Raw genomic sequence first — 15,617 nt, 5'->3', positions numbered from 1 at the left:
AAATCCACGTTTATCACAAATGTCAACACAGTTACGAAAGATGAATAAGGTACATATACAGGGAACTAGATCTCTCTTTATGTAAACAATACATAACCGTGAATCATCCCTCCCAAAATAGACTGACCTTGTTTCCATCAGCCTCATGCTTTTCTAGTAAAAGACATACAGTATTGCCGAATCTGTAGCAAAGTAGGTGATTCTAGGAATATTTTCACGCAGTCATAACAGAAGAACTTGAAAAATATTTATCGTATTTACAAGCTTTCGCTTGCGTTTCCACGCCTGTTTGAAAGTTCTTGTCAGTTTGAAATAACTCCCAACTTCTCTATTTACTGTTTTACAGAAATGAATTAAATATGTATATATATAATCTCCCCCCTCCACAATTCTCCATTCCTACACCCACTATGTATAAAGAGTTCCTATCAGTAGAAGTTTCTGTATACACTCATTTGTTGACTAGCCGTCAAGGTAGATGATGAGGTGCGTCGTTGGATTCTGTTACATGAGCGGAAAAACAGGTCGAACCGCCTGCTTCCTGCCCCGCTCTGTGCCTCGGGGTAGACGAGACGTCGAGCCGCTGTGGAGCAGAAGTGGTGGGCAGCCCTTTAAGTAAGGTTTGCAGTTATAGCTCCGCCTTGTGCCTTCTCTCTTACCGCAAGTGACAAGAAATGCAACAAGTTGATGCCCTGGCGCTCTTCGACAAACTTCTGCGATTGTCGTGAGTCGGGAAGAGAGCATTTGTCGTCTGCTTCTGGAAAGCAGAAGTTCGTGAGGTAGTTCATAGTGGTCAGTTGAAGTACTTAACTGGTTGTTAATAAGGGATTGTCTGTTTCTTTGGACGCCATTGGATACGTGTGTACTGTGTATTGTTATAGAGCGTGCAACAACCGTTTCTTTTGAATGCCATTGGACACCGCACTCTGTGTTTAACTCCAGACGAGGAAGAGGCGCAAAAAAAAAAAAAAAAAAGAGAGAAAAAAAAAAAAAGAAAAATAGCCCATTACGTCGGTCGCCATTGGATACCACAGCCATGGCGACCTTTCGCGAGCTGCAGTTAATGCTGCAGCAGAAGGTCGAGGAGCTACGGCAAAGGGACGCTTTAATCGACGAACTCGAGATGGAGCTTGAGGCCAAAAATAAGCTGATATGCGACCTGCAGAATGAATTGGAGAAGTTTCGTGTGGTGATGAAGCCTCTAACCAAACAAATAACTGAAAATATGTATCTCTGGGGTCAGCCCACTACACCCGTTTCTCACGAACATCCAGAACAGGAGATATGTAACGGTGATGGGAGGCTAGCGGCCGAAGGTGGACGCACCAAAAGACTGGCAATTTCTGCCGAACCTACCTCAGAACATCTACGAAATCTCAGTTTGAAAACAGTTCCCAAGACCCAGATGTAAGTAGCTTTCGTATCTCTGTTCTCTTTTATTTCTGTGTTTTTAATAATGTCCAGTGTCCAGTGTCACACTGGACACTGGCCCTATTATTGACGCTGTTAAATTTAAATTGCATTTTCTGCCACTCATCGAATGGCATATTTTTTATCTAGTATTCCAGTATGTCTGAAATTTTAACCCTATTGCTAAATTTTTCAGCTGATATCTTCTGCCGAATTATGTTTGCCTTCAGCCAAAAGAAACATTTTTCGGACGATATGAAAATACCCTTCTCGGCAGAAGAAATCAAATAAAAAGAATTCGTTAACGATCGAAAGGTACTTAATTGAATTCGTGTGTATTAACAGATTCGTTAAAAGAAGACGCATTCAAAAAGTTTTATTTGATTTTGAATGTTGCGAAAGAGAATGTTGACTGAAATCAGTTAAGGTCAATTCAACATTTAGTCCTACTGTAAATCAGAATAGAAATTAGAATTTAATTCTGTAAATTAGAATATAAATAACCCCGGGAATTCATGCAATGAAATATTTCTATAATTGCCGGTATCTCATTAGTACTTTGTACATTCAATTCGCCTGTTTATCACACCAATCTCGAGTGTTCAGGTCCCGTTTATTGACCTTTGAGTATTTAGACCTCTGTAGAATGCCATTCAGTTCGTAGTAGTGTATCAGACTGTAAATTAGGCTCTTAAGATTTCTTCCGTTTTCCGGACTTAACAATTTCCTTCCAGAAGAACTGCTGAAAGGGTTCAATGAATTAAGCGTATACGGAGCCACACGAGAAAAGTCAGTTTATATCGTTTATTGACCACTGTTTATACGAAAATCAAGATTAGTGTTGAATCCTGGATGAGTGGATTACCAGGGATGAGGAATATTTTCACGGGGAGAGGTTAATGGTCCGTTCCCTTCTATCAGTGGTAAAGGGCTGGATTTGATGTGGAGATCATGTACCGAATAACCATTGGTTGTTCTGTTCATGCGTCAGCATTAGAATCACAATGGAGTATTTTTGTAATTACTAAGGTTTTTGATAAGTTTTCGATAAATTTTCTGGTGGACAAGTCTGCCGATAAAACTTAGACATTAAGTCTAAAGTCCCCACAGATTAGTGGTCATTTATAACCAAATACCAGTATATTTCATAATGTAGATTAAATATTAAACATATATTACTGTATTTAAGAAGTAATTCATAAAATTCATCTCTCACATTTTCTAAACTATTTTTAAAAGAAAGACCCATTTTAGAGAAACTACCGTAGCCGAGTGGTCAAGTGCGAGGGTGCACAAGTACACGTGCTTTGAGTGATCGGGATTCAAGCCTGTGACTTCTAAATACGGCGCTGTTTCTCTTATTCTCTGTATTTTGTTTACTCCTCTGACAGTGTGGTCGTCCCGGAGTATAAACAGAAAACTTATTTTATTTTTGTTTATCACACCGCCAGATTTGACACTGCATAGTAAGGACGGTGCAGTGGTATTGGGAGACCCGGGTACACAGCTAGTTTTGGGTCGCCCCCTTCTCCTGTTTTAGCCATTTAAGTAGACAAGAATTAGCAAGCTTAAGAGCCCACGGGTCAGTCCCGATATTTTTTTATAAATATAGAAAGAAAATAAAATACAGTGGTAGAGAGCCACCATACGTTATGTCTTACGTTTTCAGTAATGGTGGCTAGCTGAAAGGTCAATTAATAAATTAAAACAATAAAAGACTATATGAGATTCTCTTTCTATAGAGTAAACTAGATTAATGATCTAGCTATCTCTTGAACACACACGCACAAAAAATAGCTGCCAAAAATTTAGCTTAAGAACTAATTAGTGATAAGAACTAAATTTATAAATTAAGCTAATTATTGATTATTAAATTACTTATTTTGACTTAATTGGTATGTAAGAGAGGGACTTCCAGTGGACAGATTTTCGTGAAATTTTGTATTTGGGCTCTTTACAAATATTTGTCGAGCCAAATGAAATTTCATTAAAACCTAACAAATAGAAATCCGGAAATTATTATTTATTTTTTCCACACAATTTGTATGGAAAAAAGAAATTGATAGATCAAATGTAGTTTTAATGCAGTATTAACTTTAGACAGTCTATGCATGCTTTGCGTATATTGACTCGTAAACTTGGTATCGTTTGTGAAAAGATGCACATATATAGAGAAAAGAAAATTAAAAAGTATACGGGAGAAGAGTAATAAATATATACGGTTGCAATTAAATTGAATAGCCAAGTTTAGAGAATGTACAACTATAGAATAAAGTTTGTACATCGTGATATTTTTATTATCGTGGCTCCTGCCCAATCAAATTCTCCTTGATCCGCTACTTTTCGTGGAGATACCAAACGTATTCTTCAGAGTACGTATACTATTATGCATGGTTGCTACTTTTGTATTCTATGCGTTTTTAGCTGCGTCACGTATTTTATTCTTCTCAGTTTTCATTAAATTAAAGTCGCTAGCTGACCTGAAAATGATAAAAAGAAACTTTCCCTCTCAGTGGAGGATCTTCTGCCATATTGAGGAGGGGTAGGATTTGAATAACATTTTATATATAATATGACGCTGGCATTGAATATTTACATTTATGTAAACAGTTATTTCAATACAGTAACGTATTTAGAAGTGGGGAAAAGGTGGAGAAGGCTTTCAATCGGGTAGACTTGGTATTGAATATATTGGAAAGGATAGGAGTGGATTGGGAGGACAGGAGAATGATTAGTAGATTATATTGGGGATTAAAATTAGAGTAGAACATGGTGACTGACAGCGTAGTGATAAAAGAGGCGTGAGACAGTGGTGCTGTCTGTCTTCGACATTTATTTAATGTATACGTAGAAGGAATTTTTAAGGTGGCACCTGATAAAGGAAATATGGATGAAGGAGAGTTGTATGGGGGAAAAGTTATTGAGAGTGTTAGATTTGCGGATGATATAGTATTGGTGGCAAATTCAGAAAAAGGATTGCAGAAATGGTTAACAGACTGAAGGAAAGTTGTGATAGGTTTGCGATATGAATAAATACTACGAAGACCGAGGTTAAATGGGAAGAGAAAGGCTTTAGTTAAATATTGCAATAGGAGGAGAGAGAATAGAACTGGTGAGCGATAATAGGTATTTGGGAAGCATAATGATGGAAGAATCAAATAGCAGTAGAGAAATAAGAATAGCATTGGTAAAAACACAGCTTATGCCAATGTGAATAAGTATTTGAGTGCATGCATGGATCTGCCCCTGGCAGAAAAGATATTTTTATCGGTGGTCTGCCCCTGGCACCGATAAAAAAGCGTTTTAATACGCTGTTTTTTCTTAAATTTTTATTTAAATTTTTTAGTATTTTAGTATATCCCAAAGAAGTTGAATGGTTGAGAAAAATTTTACTCTTTTTGCTGTATCCAGATCTGGTAATCTTTAATTGTTCATAATGCAGTTATTTTCCATAGAGAGGTGTCTGTTGCGAGAAGTTTAAAAAATCAGGTTGAACTTTTCATAATTCATACCGCTAACTTGTTATGAAGATGCAAGCTCATCTTCATAAACAAGGATAGACTGAGAATTTGTGATTACGTTAATATGAAGGTTTAAGACTCATTCAGTGTAGTAAACGAACTCATTACGTCCATCTCTTAAAAAAAAAGACATTTCGTGTATTTTGAATATTTTTCTATTGTTTTCGTTTGATAATTTAAGTATCACCGATTACAATATGATCTAGTGCTGATAAATTATACGTGTTGTTAGGACACAGTTCTAGATATCAGCATGTGGCCAAGATGCCAAAATAAAGCACCTAGATGATTGGTACTTCTGATTGTACTTCTAAAGTTGAAACATGAAATTCGGAAATCAACTGTGTTAAAAACTAATTTTGTTTTAACTAATTTATACTTTCCCTTTCCTTAGGGCTAGTTTATAGATTTTCGTCCAAAAATGGTTTCACTACTGGCTTGAAAAGAATAAGTTAAGTCACTGAATAGGGATTCGAACTGAGATCTTTTAAAACGCAACGAGATTGCCTAGTGAATATATTATGTAAATGTTTCTACACAATGTCTTAAAAAAACAACAAAAAAGCGTAATTACTCATCGTGTTCTCTTCTTATCATATCTTTGGTAATAATATAGCTAGATATATTTTCAAATGCCGATTGTGCTGTCCTCTTTAGTTTATTTATAGATTGTCATAATCATTAATGACGTCAGAGCAGGAAGTTGGAAGTTATGCGTCAATTTCCTGTGATATAAAGCAGGTGTCGATAAGTTAGGGCATTTGCTTTTGATAAGACATTTACAGTGAATAAAAGATAATTTTAATATCAATGAGTGTATACTTCGTGGAATTTTAAGCTACACCAGGCAAAATCCCTTTATTATCGAAGATACGTTTCGCGATATGGTTAGACTTTAAACATTTAAAACTAGTTTCGTTTATCACTCCAGACAGATTCCATTATCGAGCGCATTCATTTATAGGCCTACATTTTCTGTATCTATTTAACATACTTTTTATTTCATCGAAGTGAATTAGCGCCGTTTAATGTCCTTACTACTGTCAAGACCTCCTTTTTCTTGATGTAGCGTTCGCCATCCGGTTGTGGCGTTAATTAAAATTGTATTTAGCGCTGTACCCACTTTAGGGTATCATGTCGCCTATTAAAAGGTTCAATTTTCCTGTTTAAGTCTTGTGCTGTAGATAGCATGAACTTTTTTAACTACCTTAGCATTGTTTCAAGTTTAGTCTTCCAGCGTAAAGATGGCTTCTGGAGATCATTTTTAACTTTATGAAACGAAGGGGAATCTTTAGCAGTGTTGGGTAAAGGCGATCCTTTTAAGTACAGCTTTCAAAGCAACCGTTACCTGGAAACAGCATCATTGAATTTCGTTGGAATAACTCTTGGTGTTTTTTTCCCCCTCCTTCTCCTCCTCTTTGAGTTCCCACTCTTATCGACAGCTGGGCATTTGGTGGGCACTTCTTTTTCTTACGTCATCATCGGGCGTTTTTGACGTAACTAGTGGTTTGGGTAATGCAAATGTTTATTTTCACAAAACTGGTCGTTATTTTTAACATCTCTTAAAAATATTTTTGCTTTTCCAAGTGTTTCGAGTAATTAAGATCTGTAGTGTTTACGTATTAACCGCGTTTTTGTTGTATTATTTAAATCTTATCTCCCCCTCTTTTTTTTTACAAAACTACGTTCTTGATTCTTGTTGATGGTACCCACTTGGGTAACAGGTTCTCTTTACGCATTTAGACAGAGAACGGTGGCGAAATGCCAAAAATATGAAACACCGAACGCCAGCTTACTCAATTCCAGTAAGCTCCAGCCTACTGTTAACTTGCTATTAATTACAAAAACAAGATGCAACATGAAGTACATGCCTTCAGGCCTCATATGTAAAATGTTTTGTTTACTTCAGTTACCTCTGATACCAATCTACTCTAATTACAGGTTTTATTAATCAGTAATGCGATTGCTAAGTCTCTGCACTATAACTAAACATTGGAATATTAATTAATGTCCAGATATCACGTATCAAAATATTTTTCTGGTTGTAGTAAAGCAAATAATCGTTTTGATTATAAAAAATTAAAAGCGAGTTATTAAAGAAATACAACAAAAACCTGGCACATTGCCAAACTCTACTACTTCGTTGTTTATGTTAAATGTCAGTTTGAAATATAGTACGAGGAAGCTGGTATTTTCATTCGTCTGGACCCAAAGGGGGAGGAGGGACTGCCTTTAGGAGTTATTGTCTGGCTTCACCTCTGAACAGCTGAAGTTTGTGCAAATAGGTGTTTATGATTATGTCGTATAACTTTGTTCATTGATTCTAACTTCATTTAATTTTTATCCTTGGCCACTAAGTATATGGAGAGCCCACCTTGTGGCTCGTGTGCATATTTGTGCCCACCGAATCCTGGATTCACCTCTCCCAGCTAACCTTGCACTCCATAAGTGCAAAACTAATTTTTATTATGATCTTACTGAGTCGATTATTTTGAAAATCCAGATTGAAAATTTACACTACATTCAAACATTAGCTATAGAAAATACCTCGACTGACAGCCGGAATGAACTATTACTTTTTCGGAAAGATTCTTCTAGAGAAGAAACCACCACTGCAGAAGACAATTTCTTCTGCAGTAGTAAGTTTCGTGAATATCTGTCAGGACGCTTAGAACAGATAGAATACTGATGCAACAGTCCCCTTTCATCAGCGAAAGCTGATGAAAGGGGACTGTTGATTCAGTATTTAGCGATTCAAGTTGGTCAGTATTTAGCGATTCAAGTTGGTAGGATTCAAGTTAGTTGATTCAAGATTCAGCGAAAGCTGATGAAAGGGGACTATTGCATCAGTATTTAGGGGAGAATGATTTCGTAGTGGAACTTGTCGCGGAAAGCAATAATGGAAAACTGATTTTTCCTATTATACCCAAAAATTTTTTGTCGTTATGTCCAAATGGAATTGTAATTAAAATAAAAAAATAATAATAATAAATAAATAAAAATTTTTTCTATTTTTTGTTTGTTTTGTGCTTGGCATCTCGTGTTTGAGTAGTCAGCAGACATATTCAGATTCGGCAGGATCTTTAAATCTTTCACGTGCGAAATCATGTTTGGAATAAGCATTGAGAAAGGATTCCAGGGCAGTAGCAAATATAATTGTCTGACAGGACTCCTCTCCTTGGGTACCCGCCATAGGAAATATTGAATTTAAGTTGAATATTGTTGTGATTGCAGTGACGTCACCAGGGATTTTTTTCAGCGCTCGTGATCCTTCAAGTTAGTATCCAGTCTGTGCTGAAGAAATAAGAAAAAATAAAAATTAAATACATTCGTCACATTACTCAAGTATTTTTTTCCTCGGGACCCAGCAACTATAATGTGTGATTCCTCTGTTATAACGTGCATCTGTTTGGGCCAGTTTAAGTGGCCATTAAAAATTAATTCCAGAATCTCTGACTTAATAAGAGGTGAATTTCATATTTTTTGCGAGATAGTTCTACCAAGATTCAAAAATGCGCATAGAGCGCATTATTAGTTTTTAAAGGGTATTATTTAGTACCGATAAATAATATTATTGGTTATTATTTTGCAAGGTTATATTTTTCACAATTGAAGATGTTTAGATGGATGAATTTCATTACTTTTAATGACAAAGCCTTAATCTTGCTGCTTGCCAATAAATTTGTGTACAATATAATTACTTCTGGGGAAAAATAATCATTAATTTTCGAAATTTTTAATTAAAGTAATTTTAATCATTAAAATATTTGAAAATATTTTAAAGGTACTTTTGGAGAGGTTTGTGGGGGCCTCCCCCAACTGTGAGAGTCCTTTTCCCAGGTAATTGAAGTCTCTTTCTAGACTTAATTTTTCTTGGTGAAGTCAGAAAATTTAATTGTGTTTCAAGTCTTTTTTTCCCTTTAAAAGTAGATAACATCGATAGAATCTTCTTTTACACCAAACTCCTAATAGTAGTAATTTTGAACACCATAAAATGATGAACATTTCACGCATAACTGTAGGTCACTTATTTACAAAAAATAGTTTCAATTCGAGCGATGCCTCTAAACCCTTTTTGAGTCACCAGTAGACCAACTGTATTCCACATAATGTCAGAACGCATCAACGATGCCTAAGTATCCTATTTCTTCACAATTTTAAATCCTTTGTGAAGATGATGCAAAACAAGTAATGAAACGGCAGAATATGACGCTGTTTCCTTTGAGACTTGCATAATATTTCGGATTGTGTCATTATAGTAATTAAACCCGTATTATTCAACATAAATAGTAGTCGGACTCTGCCGCTGTGCGACCTTTCATTCAGCATGGGGAAAATAAACTTTATATCAACAGAATCAACTGCAATTCATGCTGCATTGAAAACTCGGCATGCACAATACACACCAATCTACACGGATGGATCTAAAACTGACAGTCATGTTGGTGCAGTGACATTATTTCCCAACATTACAATAACCCAGAAACTCCTTACTGAATGTAGCAGCTATGCTGCAAAATTCTGTGCGATCCACATGGCCTTAAATTACACACTCAACAACCATCTGCACAGTGTTATATATACAGACTCTATTAGTGCTATACAGCGGAATACGAAAAATGATAATCCCTTATTCAGACAGGTTTGGAATACCCTGGCTACTTTAAATCAGAACAAACAACAAATCCTCTTTTGTTGGATTCCTGGTCACGTTGGAATTGCTGGAAATGAACGTGCCGACATAGCTGACAAAACTGCTACAGACCAATGCTTTAGTGCCCCGGTCTCAGACTACAAGTTCATTATAAAAAAGCGATGTTTTGAAAAACTGCAACAGATCCAAAGTCAAGTTGATAACGAGCTACTCTGTATAAAGAACGATCTCAAACCGTGGAAATACAGTTCGGTACCTAACACATCTATCTGCTTTCCACAACGAACACCTCTCAGGAATTATTGCTCAATTAGGCTCACTATGGCCTTGTTTTCCTAAAGCCCATAAATAAACAACAGCAGTCGGACTCAATATATTTGTAAATGTCCCAGATGAAATTGCGATATACTTTTGACCTGGAATATATACAAACATATTTCCTTACTGAAGTAGCTAAGTTTTGCTGTTCCTTAACCTTAACTATAATTTTCCAGCATCAAGTAGCACTGTTGGATGATTCTTTATGGTATTCTATTTATGGTGTTCTTTTTTAAGAATTTGACTCAAGGAAATTTGGTTGATGAGGGGTGAATACACACGAAATATTTCCCTTTAACAACAGATATCTGGAAGGGAATAACCTATTTAAAAAGTTGAGATAAGAATTGTGTCATTTGCCATGAGATGATAAACTAGGACACATCAGATCATTAAATGTGGTTTTATCTCGTATAAACACGTTATTTGCTATTTGATTGGCAAGTAGGAAGCTTTTTTGAAAACAATGTTTATTTAGCTGTCCTGAATAACTGACAATCTGTTATATTTTGCGTAAGAAAAAAAATTATTATTATTTAAACATGGTTTTTACAGCCTTAAATGAATGGTGTCTGTGTATTATTGAAGCCACTGTTTAGTCGATATTTTTTACTTCTTTTTATTGGTCAGTCTGCACGTAATATTGTAAACGTGTGAATACTAAATAGATTTAGTAATGGTAAAATGATGCAAGGAAGCAAATTTATGCAGTTTCGGGCAAAAAGAAAAAAACAGTTAAAAAAATCCCGAGTGTTATCAATGTTATCTTGCGCTGGCGTTATATACCTATTTCTTTCAAGATTTGTGCAGTCGTTTATATTAACTTTCGACCCTTCACAAGAGGAGCCGAAAGTTCATTACAACAGTCAAATGTAAAGATGCTCTGCATGTTAAGTAAACTAAACACGCAGATTTAAAAAAAAAAAAAAAAAAAAAAAATGGGGCAGCACAGGCCGATTTACATTTTTGCGGGCTGAAAAACTCGTAATAACTTTCCTATTCAATTTGCCTGGGATCGGCTAACTACATCCCTGATTGCAGATGCCTTTAATAACTCCTAAAGTCTTGAATCCAGACTTATTTAAACGAGTGACAAATGGGAGACCGCTATGTTTTCGGATGACTCGAATCCGTAAAAATTTTTTTAAAGTTTTCTCTTTCTCTCTCTCTCGCTCTTTCATCGTGGTCGAAATTGGGCGAAGGCTGCATGCTCCGTTTTCCAAATTCTGATTTCTCGTCCAGAAAAACAAGCAAATAGACCACAGGATATACTCGGTTAATATATATATTTACACCATATATCGTTAGCTGCTTTTGACTCAAAAATAAATAACTCTCAATCAGATCACCCCGGAGATGATTGGTTTCCAAACGCTAACTTGCAGAACTCAAGTCTCTCTCGATAAAAAGCAATACCCCTTGTGCCCTTAAGTAATCTTGTTACTCTTTCCTGTTCCCTTTCCAACGGCCCATAACCCCAAAAATGGAGTCTCCAAGCCTGTATTCAAGGCGCGGCCTAACCATTGTATAATTGCATGTATATTATCACAGCTCATGAGAATTCTGAATATCACAGAATCCTCATGAGCTGTCGTATCATGATGTTAAAGTTTTTTTTATTAATTCCCTTAAATTTGATATTGTCTAAGTAGTACGTTACTTCAGGATTACGGATACCCAGATGTAAGACCTTGCATTTTCCAGTGCTGTATACACCTCAGCGGCCATTTTTAAGCTCATATAAATAATTTATCTAGGGCTTGCTGAAATAGCATATTCTGATTACCATCATTAACGACTCCTTCCACCGTTGTATCGTCAATAAACGTAGACATTAAACTTGAAGTACCTACATTAGTGTCATTAGAATCAGTAAATATTAGAAGTCCGCCGTAGCCTAGTGGTCAGGCGCGCGGGTGCATAAGTACACGTGCCTTGAGTGACCGGGGTTCAATCCCGTGACTACTGAATACGGTGCTGTTTTATGTATTCTATCTGTCTTGTGAACTCCTCTGACCGTTTGGTCGTCCCGGAGTATAAACAGAAAATTTATTTATTTTATTTAAGTAATAGCGTGCAGCACCAAATCTTGCGAGAATCCACTTGTATTAGTCCATGAAGGACGCTGGCCATTTATAACTACTCTGTTAGTGAGAGATGTAACGGTAATCTTTTTTCCCTCCTCAGCCACTTAATTCCCATAATGCCTCATTGTTTTAATTTATACAACAGAAATTGATGTATGCCTGTATAAAAATCTTTGCTGAAATTGAATTAAATGTTGCGCAAATTATTTTTGCATCCAGTTGTTTTGTGACAGCCCAATTACCAGATTAGTCAGACACCATCTTCCATTAACAAATCCATGCTCTGAACCCATTGGAGCTTCTTTCCTTTACAGATGATGTATAACATTCTTAACTAAGTACTCTAATCGTTTTTGACATAGTAGTCAGACTTTGCAGGTCTGTAGTTCTTCATTTCATTCTTTGTGTCACCTTTATGAATCGGAGGACATATTTGCATATTTTCAATATATGGATGACTTCGCTTGAATTCAAAGATGCTGTCATTATGATAACATAATCATAACTAAACGTTTGATTTTGAAACGGTAATCATAACTAAACGTTTGATTACCTCTTTTGCCGCTCCTTAAATTGTAATGAATTTTCTTCTAGTCGCAACTTTTGAGAGACTAGAGGAAACTTTTGAGAGATTAATTTGTCATCAAATCGTTCATTTTCGAGTTACTATTTGCTAGCTCACTAGTATCTTTTCTCATTAAAATCTTAATATAAAAAAAAGTGCTATTTACAACTGGGCTTAAATTTGGAAAGGTGCCATGAAAATCTATTAAATATGTTCTTATTGATTTAAACGGAATCAATAATGAAAAGTGTCGAAATGTGTTGCAAAACAGTGGCGAAAAGGATATTAATTTGGTGGATGTAAGGACGTGGCTCGATGAAGGTTAGACTGGATGTCATATGGTGACAGAAGATGAGGAAAGTAAAGAAAAAAGAAGTTGAATTACACAGTCAGAAGTCCTATCAGTGCTTTTATTAAATTTTATAATTACGTATGATGAATTCGAAAATTGTTTTTACGCTCTAAGAGAAATGAAGATTAACATCATGAAACGGCAACGGCAAAGCAAGGACCTTTACTCAACAAACTTTTTAATCCTTTTTATTCACAAAAAGACTTCGGAGGGACCTTTTACGTCTATTTAAATTCATAGTTATTAACATTTAACAGATTAACCGTATAATTTGTGTATTGTATGATTTGATCTGTCTGTTCAATTTTGTTTTGAATATTTTCAAAAAAAGTTTTATTTTAGTCATATTTGTTTATTACCACTAAGTTCACATACGTTGCTGGATTGTGACTAAATTTTTTTGCTTTTTTATGAACTATGACATGAAAATATTTAGGTTTAATTACATTCTATGATTCGGACTATGTCCTCCACCTTATTACCGAATTACTGAGTTTTACTATACCTTAAATCATACCTTTTTATTGATAAATGAATCTTGGTAGTTTCAAAATTACTTCCTTGAACATTTCTCATTCAGAATTTGTATTTGCTAAAATGACCATTGCAATCTCCCTTTTAAAAACAAAAACCTTTCTTTTGATAGATTCCACATTAATACACTGAACACTGCTTTCCAGTAATCCATTTATTTAACAATTCTTAATATCTGATGAATCCTTACTAATAACCAGATCTAGAATATTTCTTCCATCGTGGAATGTCTAACGTACTGATACAGAAAGCAGTAAATTATCAACTGTTTCGTTTTTGTGTTATGTATAACATATTGAAAATAATGAAAGAAAATGAAAAATATTTTTCAGGATGTCATCCATAAAAAGATATGGATGTACTTGATTCTGTGTGCAGTTCAGAGACAGGAATTAGTGAATAATCAGAAGGCACTCGGGCCCTTTCTTCTCCGGCCCTTTGATTTAAAAAAGTTAGTACCCATAAGTTTTGCTTTTTGGCATTTTTTTAAAAAATATTTCCTTTAAAAATTATTGCTTCAAATCTTTCCAAATTACTAAGAAATAACTGTTTCTCCATCTTTGGGCCTATAAAGTTGGCACATTTCCTCACCTCTTGACATTCATATACCGATACATCATATTGACAACTGAGTCACAAGAACACACCCCTGTTTAATAAGTTCTGTAAATATCGTGAGTTGTAACAAGGACTGTTTAGTCGAATATGTAATCAGGGCCGTGTTAACATAGATGCTTGACAGCGACCCCATCAAGGCGCCAGCTCTCGGAGATGTTAAAATGAGTACAATACGCGGACCTTTTCATATATTTTGAGAGGTAAAATGAATGTGGGACCTTTCATGGATGAATGCTCTTTCTTGTTTCTATTTTAGTTTAAAAGTAATGCCGCTGCCTGATTATTTCCTGCGTACATTAACTTATAAATATTAGTATAGAAGAACTCTTTATTGCAAACAAAAGGCACACGCTGTACACAAGCCGGGGGTTATATATTATGTTATACAAGTTGATATAATGTATAGGGTGATATAATGTAAGAATATTTGTAACTTTGGTAGTATAGTTTTATATGATTTTGCTTTAGAAAAGTTGTATGGATTACCCTGGCTACCCATAACGGAAATGGTGGCCTTTAAACCATGTAGTATTACAGAGTTTTGTTATAAAAAAAATGTATCAGAACGCATTATATATGTGAGAATTCTCCTTCAAGCATGCACCTTTCTTCGAAAAGGAGGGGACATCTAGATTTCATCTTGTCCTGGCTGCAGTCCCGTTGGTAAGTTTACTAATAGAAGCTCCCTCTTCTGACGAGCCCGCAATGACCCCTTCTAAAGAGATGCAAGTAGCGGGATTTTTTTAATAAAGGCCAAACTCTTTCTTTTTTTTATTTTTTTTTATTGGAAGCGGGTAGTTTTTCTAGTTCAATGTCAGAGTAAACGGTGTAAATGTTGTCAAAGTCAGCTAAGAACTGAAGCTTATGTTTCAAGTAAGATTATGGTGTTGTAACATAGTAATAAATAAATATTAGTGCGTTCATAAAAGAGAGCCGAATGATTTATGTAGTTTTTAATAAAGGCAGAAAAATGTGATGGAATATTTTGTAAGTATATTCATTTTTAAAAATAAACTTAAATTATCCGCCTCCCATCATTAAAAAAAAAATAAAAATAAATTAGGTTACCTCTGTTAATTACTTGGAAAGGGAGTATTGCAGTTACATCAAAAAGAAACATTTTCCTACACCTAAATAGAAACATTTAAGCAATTTGGATTTTCGAGACCGCTATTTCTGTGGACGTGATTTCAGTGAAACTGTAACATTTTCAATAAAACAACTTAGTCTTTCACGTGGTATATTAGTGTGTTACTTAATTAAATCGTTCCCATAAGATTACTTCTGTTAAGTTCCGAGATCTCTCGCCCTTTCCTGTTAGAAATTCTTATTGCATCATTTCTCATTTGAAAAGCGTGTCATTGTAAATTATCTGTAAAATAAATGGATTAGAGAATTACTGTTTATTATGGAAATATATGAGGGTGGGGGAGGAGAAGTGTGCGTGGTTTCTTTATCACTTTATGTTGGATCTTATCAACCATAGCGATAAAATTCCATAAATACTACAAACGAAGCTATCTGGTCATAGAATAGAAACTTATTTTCTCCAACTTAC

General features: G+C 35.3%; 1 protein-coding gene across 3 annotated transcripts in view; it reads left to right on the top strand.

The window, feature by feature from the left end:
* for (cGMP-dependent protein kinase for) overlaps window positions 1–15,617 on the top strand; it is a 353,560-nt gene that overhangs the window by 111,599 nt on the left and 226,344 nt on the right. Inside the window, exon 1 of one of the 3 annotated variants that reach the window (XM_090378023.1) lies at window positions 992–1,407. The exons of the other annotated variants lie outside the window; for them this stretch is intronic. Within the exon in view, the coding sequence (XP_090234149.1) occupies window positions 1,037–1,407 (371 nt within the window). The 5' untranslated portion in view covers window positions 992–1,036. Of the gene's footprint in view, window positions 1–991; window positions 1,408–15,617 lie in introns of those variants that run through there. 3 annotated transcript variants of the gene reach the window in all.

Source organism: Mastigoproctus giganteus, chromosome 7, assembly GCF_048544385.1.
Source record: "Mastigoproctus giganteus isolate SK-2022 chromosome 7, ASM4854438v1, whole genome shotgun sequence".
NCBI lineage: Eukaryota > Metazoa > Arthropoda > Arachnida > Uropygi > Thelyphonidae > Mastigoproctus > Mastigoproctus giganteus.
Note: the sequence above shows the minus strand (reverse complement) of the source record. Positions and strands in the feature narration are given on the sequence as shown.